General features: G+C 50.4%; 1 protein-coding gene and 1 non-coding gene across 7 annotated transcripts in view; both read right to left on the bottom strand.

Annotated features, from left to right (window-relative positions):
• Nucleotides 1-641: 641 nt before the first annotated feature.
• The window catches only part of ATG16L1 (autophagy related 16 like 1), a 32583-nt gene continuing 23963 nt past the window's right edge, over nt 642-9261 (bottom strand). For 5 of the 6 annotated variants that reach the window (XM_001373459.5, XM_007485823.3, XM_007485824.3 and 2 more), the window contains 8 exons: nt 8444-8514; nt 7628-7699; nt 5793-5913; nt 5379-5484; nt 4295-4444; nt 4125-4172; nt 3284-3385; nt 642-2105 (listed from right to left, as the gene is read on the bottom strand). In XM_001373459.5, the coding sequence (XP_001373496.3) occupies nt 2012-2105; nt 3284-3385; nt 4125-4172; nt 4295-4444; nt 5379-5484; nt 5793-5913; nt 7628-7699; nt 8444-8514 (764 nt within the window). In that variant the 3' untranslated portion in view covers nt 642-2011. Of the gene's footprint in view, nt 2106-3283; nt 3386-3544; nt 3641-4124; nt 4173-4294; nt 4445-5378; nt 5485-5792; nt 5914-7627; nt 7700-8443; nt 8515-9261 lie in introns of those variants that run through there. The other variant, XM_016429320.2, reaches the window with a different exon arrangement.
• LOC130457794 (small Cajal body-specific RNA 6) lies at nt 6449-6724 on the bottom strand. The gene has a single exon (XR_008917068.1). It is a non-coding gene; the product is annotated as a small Cajal body-specific RNA 6 (non-coding RNA).

Here is a 9261-nt window from a genome sequence, read left to right as displayed (position 1 = left end):
CGTGAAGAGCTCCCCAAGGTCAGAGGAGACTCGATAATCTCCAACCACCGGCCTATTTGTGGCCCAGGTTTGGAAGAGGAGCGCTCGCTCACCCATGGGTCAGATGAACAGTCGCTGTTTCATCCTCCTCTGCAACAGTGGGCAGCTTCTCACTCACTTCATCCCGGGCGGCCTTTTTAAGTGGAAATGGGCTTATTTCTGGGCACAGAAGTACCAGTGATCAATGCTTCTAGGATCAGGTTCTGGTCCTTCACGGGGGACGTCCAGCTTGTTGTAGCATGTGGCCGCTACTTGGGTGATTGGGACATCAGCCCCAATATTCATCAGCACCTCTAAGAGCATCAAGTCCTCTCCGTGAACAGGGTAGGATGCTGGAGGAAGATCCAACCCCTCAATTTCAAGGGGATTTCATGACAATGTCCTTGGTTCAGTTTGGAGCCAGCGCCACGGGAAGAGATCCACCATGGGTGGTGCTACTGGCCAAGAATCTATATTGAGTGATAAGAAATGATCTTAAGGAAAAAGAACTCTTACTCAAGTATTTTCTGCTAATCACAAGCCCGAGACCAAGATGGCAGGAAATCATTTCTTTCCCTTTAGGACTGAAGGGGAAAAAACCACCAGCATAACCCAGAGCAGTGTGAAACTTTTAAAGCAGAATTTATTTATTTACAATTGAGTTCTCCTGGGCAGCATAATAAAATAAATAAAAGATGTGTCCAGGTCTGTATATTTCATTCAGCTCCTTTCCAGAGAGTTGCCTGAATCAAGAGAGGGGATCAGGGTAGTGTGAAGAGGGGCCCAGAACAAGAACGGAGAAGGTATTCTCTTGGCTAAGGACCAGACTTGGAGCTGGAAGGAACCGCACAGGTCCCAGAGTTCAGCACCTCCACTTTGCAGACGGGGCAGCTGAGACCCGAGGCCTGTAAGCCAGCTCTAAGACACGCTTCCCAAACTGCAGACAGAAGTCGTTTAGGAAGGAAGCAAAATAAAGTGCAAATTAGACAGAGACAATGACAGGTGGCCCAGAAGCCCGTCTGACATAATTATGATTTCATATACAGGGAAACAGGGTCGAGTTTGGATAAACGTTGAATTGATCTGCTCTGTCCCATCACAGGCCCGGGGATGGGAGGAAGCACACACGAGCGCCCAGGCTTCCTCATGCTTCTTCTGTCAAGCACCAAAGAGGCATCGCACGAATGCCTGGTGAAGGGGACGGGTGGCTGAAAGAGGCCGAGTCCCAGAGCAATACATTCAAGGCCTCGACCTCTTGCAAGCAACCAACAACTTAACAGAAACACACTTGGAGAAAATGGTGGGACAGGGCAGACCAGGCAATAAGAGACAGGAAAGCCACGCTCCTCACGGCCACAGCGCACCCCCTCCTCCCTCCCTCAGGACTCTCACGCTAGCTCTGGCCCCAGACGGGGACCGTTTCCTACTCCAGTTCTCCCGTGCGCCGCAGCTAAAGCAGAATGGTGACTTCTGGGAAGGGTGGCTTAAGAAGACAGAGAAAGAATGTAAACTGAACAGACCGCCAGGCTCCCTCCGGACCCAAGCCCCTGGGAGCCACCTTTCCCTACTCCAGGCTTCTCTTAACCCAATGCCTGAGTCAACTTGTTGGACCCAAGGAACACTGGGCCTTGGGTTAGACCAGAACCGTGAATAATTCCTAACTTCTTAGGGATGGGGGAAAGTGCTAAAGGAGAATGAACATGGATATTTGGGATAATTGGCACTGCTGTGCACGAGGGGACCCAGCCGGCGCCTTGTGCTCCGTCCCCGAGGTACGGAAAGTCAAAGCTAGTAGTGTTCTTCATCCCAACCAAAGGAGGAAACAGATCCCCAGAAGGGCCTGCAGTGTCCGATGACTCTCGGTATTAGTCTTCGAGGCTTCTCCGGTCCAAGGAACAACAGCTCTAGCCTGAGCCTTCCTCAATCCTCCGCTGCCAGGGGCAGCTCCCTTCCAATGGTGGCCCCGGGAGCCCACTTTTCCTATGCCATCCAGTCAGTAGTCAGACCACAGAATAGCTTTGTTTCCTTTGTCCACACTGACCACATGAGTGCCACAAGGTGACCATGCCACAGCATTAATTGAAGAACTGAAAAACAAAAGGACCAGGAGGTGACATTGAAGTATACAAACAAAATCAATTAAACAGAAGAAAAGCACGGGGAGAAATGCCCAAACTCTATTTTTTTTAGCCTTTACTTTCCAGCTTAGAATCAATACTGTGTATTGGTTCCAAGGAGGAAGAGTGGTCAGGGTTGCTAGGCAACGGAGGGTGCCAGGGTCATGCAGCTGGCAGTGTCTGAGGCCACATTTGAACCTGGACCTCCTGTAGTATTTCTGAAGAAGGTCTGTATCCTCCATGTCCAGGGAATTGATCTCGTTGGGTGAGATCACCAGTTGGGGAAGTTAAAATGATCCTGGGGTTCTCTTTCACCCCAAGCTTGGGAAGATGTGTTCGGATGCACCAAAGATGGAGCAACGAATGCTACTACAAAAGGGACTGCCGGAGGCAGGAGCGGCCCATCAGCTGAACAAAGCAGGGGACGTGAAGGGAATGGAGCAGGACACACAGTCCAAGGACCACAATGCCAGGAAGCCCTCACCACCATCCTACAAGCGGGCCATGCACACGGCTGGCCTTGTCTGGCTGGACTACATTGATCTGGTGTGAAGGCCTCTCCTGAGGCTGGAGGGAAACCCAGGGGAAGTGAAACCAGGAACAGTTTCCTTTAGTGACGAGGCCCTGAACTGTACTTAGAGGTTTTTCTTGGCTCGTTCATAATAGGATCATCGATTCCACCGTGGACGGAATACTGGCCTTGGAGTCTGGGTTCAAATCCTACCTCTGGAGCTCCAGTCCTGCCCTCTAAAGTCCCTTCCAAGCTTCCAAAGCTAAAAGGGACCTAAGAGGTCACTGAATTCAGCAGATGAGGATGCTGTGGCCACATTCAATGGCCTGCTCAGGACTCGACCAACTGAAAGCATCCGAGGCAGGATTTGAGCCCAGCTCCTCAAAATCAAGAGCTCGGACTCCTCCTACTGCACCCTACCATTTCTGTTTCTGAATAAAGTAAATACATCTGTGAGCTGCTGCTGAAAAAACTGGGACCCCTTGAAAGCCAAGATGAACACGAGTAACGTGGCTCAGCCCTGTGCCTGGGAGCCCTCAGGGCAGTGCCTGCATGGAGGTAGAGGCCGGGGCTGGTGTGGTGGGGCTCATCAGCCCCCTCAGGGCCCTCTAGGAGCCCTGGCCGGGCCCCATCCTACCTGTGCTGCTTCGAGAGCACCTTCTCCACCTTGCCTGTGAGCACATTCCAGACGTAGAGGGAGCCTTCTGCTGAGCCGGCTGCCACGTAGCTGCCGTCAGGGCTGGAGGAGGAGGCAAGGACAGGGCACAAGGGTTGGGATGTGCAAACAAGCTCCTCCTGCCCTTGTCCCTCCCCAGCCTGACCCACGTCTAGCTGAGCTTGTGCATGCGATGCTGCAGGAGATGGGGGGGGGGGGGGGAACCTAATTAGGGCTGGGGTCTCACCTCCATGTTAAGCCAGTCAGCAATCGTGAAGCACCACTCAAGGACTGAGAGGGCCAACACCCATGAGGCTTCTCAGCATGTGGGTCCAACTTCTGGGCATTTAAGGGGAGCAGAAGGGGCAGTAAAGAGGGACAGGAAGCAAGGAGAGTTGGGGCAGGGAAGGAATTCTGGGGAAATCTCTTGGACTGCAAGTTAAATAGCTTTTGCTTGCTATCCTTGACTTTCTTTACAAAACCAAACTTCTAATCAATACTGTGTATTGGTTCTAAGGCAGAAGAGCACTAAGGCCTAGGTAATGTGGTTCAAGTGACTTGTCCAGGGTCACTCAGCTAAGAAGTGTCTGAGCCAGAGCCACCTAGGTGTCCCCTGCCCCAACTTTTGAGAGGGGTCATGTGACAAGGCTGGCAGGGAGGAAGCACCAGGTGTAGACCAGCTCTCAGCTGGACACTGCAGTGTGTGGCCTTGCACTGCCCCAAAGGAAGCACCGGGAGGAGGGAGGCAGATGCTCCAAGCCGGCTACGTTCTTACAACTGAAGGAGTCAAACACCCCCAACGCTGCCCTCGGCCATCTCTCACCTGTACACGACTCGGGTCCAGTCAGACCCACACTTGAAGCCCGGAGCACTGAAATCAAACACAGCCGTGCATTAGTCAGGCCAAAGGCTGCCCCAGCCCCTGGCGTGCTAAAACCTCCCCAGCTCCAGGACGGCCCGACAACGGCCAGAAATCCCCAGGCCGCGGGTCACCTGAAGGTCTGCTTGACGGCATTGACTCGTAGGTCAATGATTTTGAGCAGATCGTCTCGGGAGCAGCTTAACAGGTCGGTTCTCTCTGGGTTCAGGTCGAGGGCTGTGATCTTCCCCAGCAGCTCCAACTCTCGGATTATGCTTTCAGAGCTGAGAGAGGAGAAGGGCATGAGAAGGAGTGCTTGGAAGTGGGGTTACAAAGACGAGTGGCAAACAGGAAGCACCACATTAGCCAGCTAAAAAGGTCCAAGTCCATGGGCTGGCAGGCCCCTGTGCCAGCTGTTGCCCCTGGAATCTGTCCCTTTGCTCGTTCCCTTTCCCCATGTGGTGGCCAAGAGCATCGCTTGGTCCCATTGATGCCTCTTGGAGGCAAGGACGTGGCTCCTAGGGCTTAACGACCGGCATGTGAAGGGATAAACTTTCTTTAATTTAATTATTTAAAAATACTTTTCCATGTTTCCATGATTCATTTTCTTCCCCTCCCTTCTCCTCTCCCTCTTCCCAGAGCCAACAAGCAATCCCCGTGGGTTGTAAAATGTTGTGGAGTGAAACACTTCCTAAGCGAAGCACCTCTCCATGGAGCAGCCACCAAAAACAGAAGGGTGCTACCCAGCTGTACCTGGGACCCTTCTGAGCTCACATGTGCCTATAGGAGACCATACAGAAGGGCATCCCAGTCTTAGACTAGAGAGATGAAGGAAATATTGGAGAGAGGGGAAGAGCTGGAGAATCTTAAAAATGTTTAAAAACAAACCCTTCACACTCTACCTTAGAATCAATACTGTGTACTGCCTCCAAGGTAGAAGAGCAGTAAGATTGGGCATGATCTTCAGTTCAGTGACTTGCCCAGGGTCACACAGCTAGAAAGTATCTGAGGCCAGATTTGAACCCAGGAAGGACCTGGCTCTGGGCCTGGCTCTCAACCCACTGCGCCACCCAGTGGCCCCATAATTTTTTTTTTTAATCTACTAGAATTTTTTTTCAAAATCTACTAGACTTATCTGAGGCATCTCTAGAGCTTTCTAAGCTGCACGTTGTCACAGGGCAGACCCTAATCCTTTGGCTCTTAGGCCAGTTATTTTACCGTATGTCCCAGAAACGGATTTTCTTGTCAAAATGTCCACTCATCACACACTGTTCTGTGCAGACAATATCATTGCAACTGGAGCCGGCAAATACTGTTTTTATACCTGCAAAGGAGGACAGAGCTGACTCATCAACAACCCTACCTGCCTCCCTCCCTTCACAGGATCTCTGAATTGGTGTTCTTGGGGGCCAGTCACTGCTGGAGCATGAACTGAGCCCACCGCTCAGGGCTGCTGCTGACCAGTCATAGAAGCTTGCTAAGCCCCAGGGTCTGTGTCTACGACTTAGAACACACCGTGGCAATTCTCGGGAGGAAAGTGTTTTGTGACGCTAAGTTTATTCTAGAAAAGGGGCGTTCCCCTAATTTGCGGAGGCAGAGAAGGGCGGACTGCGCAATGGCGAGCTTCCTTACAGACTTTGCTGCGCAGATCCCAGAGCTTGAGGGTCCGGTCGTGACTTCCTGAAACAATCCGTGCGTTGTCCAGCAGGAACTTGGCAGACAGGACTTTGCCGCTGTGACCCGTGAGTGTGTGCTGAGGGAGAAGACAGGTCAGACAAGGGTCACCCCAGGAGACTTCGATGGCCTGAGCAGCAGCCTGAGAGCTGCCTGGGCCCGCGGGCTTCTCAGGGGAAGAGGGCTGTGGGACAGGCGTGGGAGGAGGGTGGTATCGTGTCTTTGGCTGCTGGCGAAGGCATTGTGGCCAGGAGCATATTTAACCCCTGCCCCTGCCATGACAAAAAGAAACAAAACCCAAACCAAGGCTGTCAGAGGATGCTTCAGAATCGAGCCTGATAGGGTTTCAAAGAAATGGTTGGATTACTTTGCCAGTCAGAGAAAGGGGAGGCATTGGCATGGAGAAGCACGGCATGGCGCTCACGATCAATGCAGTCCGCAGTGCTGGGGGCAGACCCCCAAACCACCACTGCTGCTTCTCCTGACAATTTGGGGCTCACGAGGGAGTGAAACATCTGGTATGAGGACAGAGCGCGGGGCCCCTCCACTCTTTTTAACCATGCTAAAGGAATGAACCCCCAAGGGGAGGCGCCCTATTCTTTTCCACCCAGAGAGGCCTCAGTTTGCAGGTTTCAGATCAGACCCATAGGAGATGTGCTCCCACCAGCCCTGATTCCTCGCTGACACCCACTGTTGGACACCAACCACAATGATGTATTCGCTGAAATTTGAATGAACACACGCATGTACGTGAGATGTCCCATGATGTCAGCAGGCCTCTGGGGAGTCACGGCACAACTAGAGCCTGACAGAAAAGAGGCAGCTGGGAATCGTGAGGGTGGGCAGAGACATCTCGGGGCAATCAGACCTTTTACTATTCATCATTGACCCCTCTTTAAATTCAAGGCTTAAAAAATGTACATGGAAATTTATTGCAAGTAACTGGCAAACAAAACAAAACAGGAAACCACTAAAAACTAAAATTCAAGGCTCGAATGACTCAAAACGGCCTCCTTTCTCTGACACAGGCCCAAGTCCCAAGAGGCTTTCTTGCCTTTTCATTGAGACTTTACAAAACCATCACTGCAGAGGCTTGACAGCCAAGTGCTCTCCATGTCTACGGGACACACGGCATCCCTTGAGCCTTTGCCATGGTGGTCCTCCATATCTGGAAAGCCTGGCCCCCTCACTTCCCCCCTGATCCCCCTGGCTTTCTATCACTCAGCATGTCGTCCCCGTCTTGGCTCCAGCTGCTAGTGCTTTGCCCTTCCGATTACCCAGGCATCTACTCTGCATGCATTCCTCATGGGCAGAATGGACACTCCTTTTTGGCCCTCTCACATTCCCCCAAGTTTAGCGGGGTGCCTGCTGGGCACATAGTAAAAGTGTAAGAAATGCTTGCTTGTTGACGGTCTAAAATAAACTGTTGAGAGGCTCTTTTTAGCCGCATATTAAAAATAAGTATAGCAGCGATCCTGAGGCCCATCCAGGTTCCAACTACAAATGGACACCCCCGATCAGTTAGTTTCTGGATGAAGGGCTCACATTTTTTATGCCCCTCATTCCAAACACTGTGTTAAGACTTCTAGATTTCAAAGCCAAATATCACTGAGGCTAGACCTTGGGCAAAGGAAGAAAGTGCAAAGGGAACCTGGCTATTAGGTGAGAACTATTGATTTTGTTAAATAAAAGAAAGGGTAACCCAGCCGTGGAGTTTTCCAGAAAGAAAAATTCTGGATTAGTTGATTATTCCCTGGGGCCCACAACTGCAGTCTAGCCTCGAGGGGACTTACCCGTAATCGGTTATCGTCCACAGTCCAGATCCTGCTGGCAAAATCATTTGAAGCTGCTAAGAGATAAGATCCCTGCGGGAACAGACATCAGGGGTCAGGGCCCAAGAAGGACTGGACATCTGCAAACATCCAGTCCCAATGCTGGAGTTGAACAGAACAGTGGCTAACTCTGCACACTTGCTTGGTCCATGCTATGCTTTCCCCACCTCCACCCCACTGCTCTCCATTTCCCCATGAGCTCCCATGGCTCAAGCTCAGCATCCATGATGAGCAAGCATTTTTTTTCTCTCATGCCCATGAACAAAACATCTGCAGATGATGAAAAAACCCCAAAGCGATCTACAAAAAGGCCACAGGTGAGGAAATGACCAACATCAATTAGCGCCAGCAGTTGTAGGACACACTGGTCAGGTCAGGATGAAGAGAAGGAGGGAGAGGGGAGGGCTATGCCACCCCAGGAAATCCTGATCTTTTCTCCTTGTTCAAAGGTTCCTGGAGGTCCACTGACTGGCTACACAGAGCTCCCAAGGCACATGTTCCTTTGCCTTGAAATCTCATTGCCTCAATGATTCCTTCTAGACTAACAAAGGCAAACACTGCCTTCTCTGGTTTCAGGGACAGCTGCTGCCACAACTGATCAAATCATGCTACAAATATTGTTTGAGTCTTTCTCTGACCTGGCTTTTGAGTTAGGAGGAAAGGTTATACTAGAGAGACAGAAACATTCATTTGATCTACCTTAAGTACCAATCACGTGAAATGCTGCTCCACTCTATATTTCACTGCCCAGTTTATGAGTGTTAGATTAATACTTACAGCACTGTCAAATTCAATGCTGGTAATTCCTGCATTACTGCCAGAGAGGGAGCCCTTTGCCTCACACCTATCTGCAGAAAAACAGAAAAAAAGAGATCACCATTCTGAATTGGAAGGGACTTCAAGAGGTCTTCAGAGCCAAGCTCCTCATTTTATTGAAGGGGAAACAGAGGCCCAGAGAAACTATGAGGAATAAGAGGTAGAGCCAAAATTTGAATCTTGGTCTTTGGACACAAAGTCCAGCACTTTTCACAAATCCTGAAACTAAAGACAACTCCACGATGGGACCCTGTGCTTAACTTCTCAGTGCCCAAGGCAACTCTCAAAGACAGTCAGGTACAGAGGGATGATGAGCATCTCTGTAGGTAAAGGGAGTTTCCTGACGTTCCCAAGGCCAAGGGGGACAGATTTCTGATCAATTAAGGCAATGGAAGAGTCAATAAAATAAGAGAATGCCAGCAATCAACAAGGATTTATGCGACCTACTAGATGACAGACCCTGATATACCTGGAAGCCACAAATTCTGATTAGGAAATGTCCCGAGACTCTTTTGTAGAGACAGGAGGTACAGAGATGTGGAACACTGAATGTATTTTCAGACTTTTTCAACATGCTGTCAAGTTTTGTGGATTTTTCTTTTATTTTCTTAAAAAACTACTCTTTGTTATGTGAGATGCCTGGGGGGAAGGAAGGACACTGGGAGAAATTTAGGCAGCATAAACCCAAAGCTGTTAATGGATATTATTTTTTTTAATGGGAGGGGGACCCCATTTCTGTATCTTTGACGCTGTCTCAACTTCTCTTCCACAGAACTTGC

Source organism: Monodelphis domestica, chromosome 2, assembly GCF_027887165.1.
Source record: "Monodelphis domestica isolate mMonDom1 chromosome 2, mMonDom1.pri, whole genome shotgun sequence".
NCBI classification, from domain to species: Eukaryota; Metazoa; Chordata; class Mammalia; order Didelphimorphia; family Didelphidae; genus Monodelphis; species Monodelphis domestica.
The sequence above is the reverse complement of the archived record's forward strand: the minus strand, read 5'-3'. Positions and strand labels throughout refer to the sequence as shown.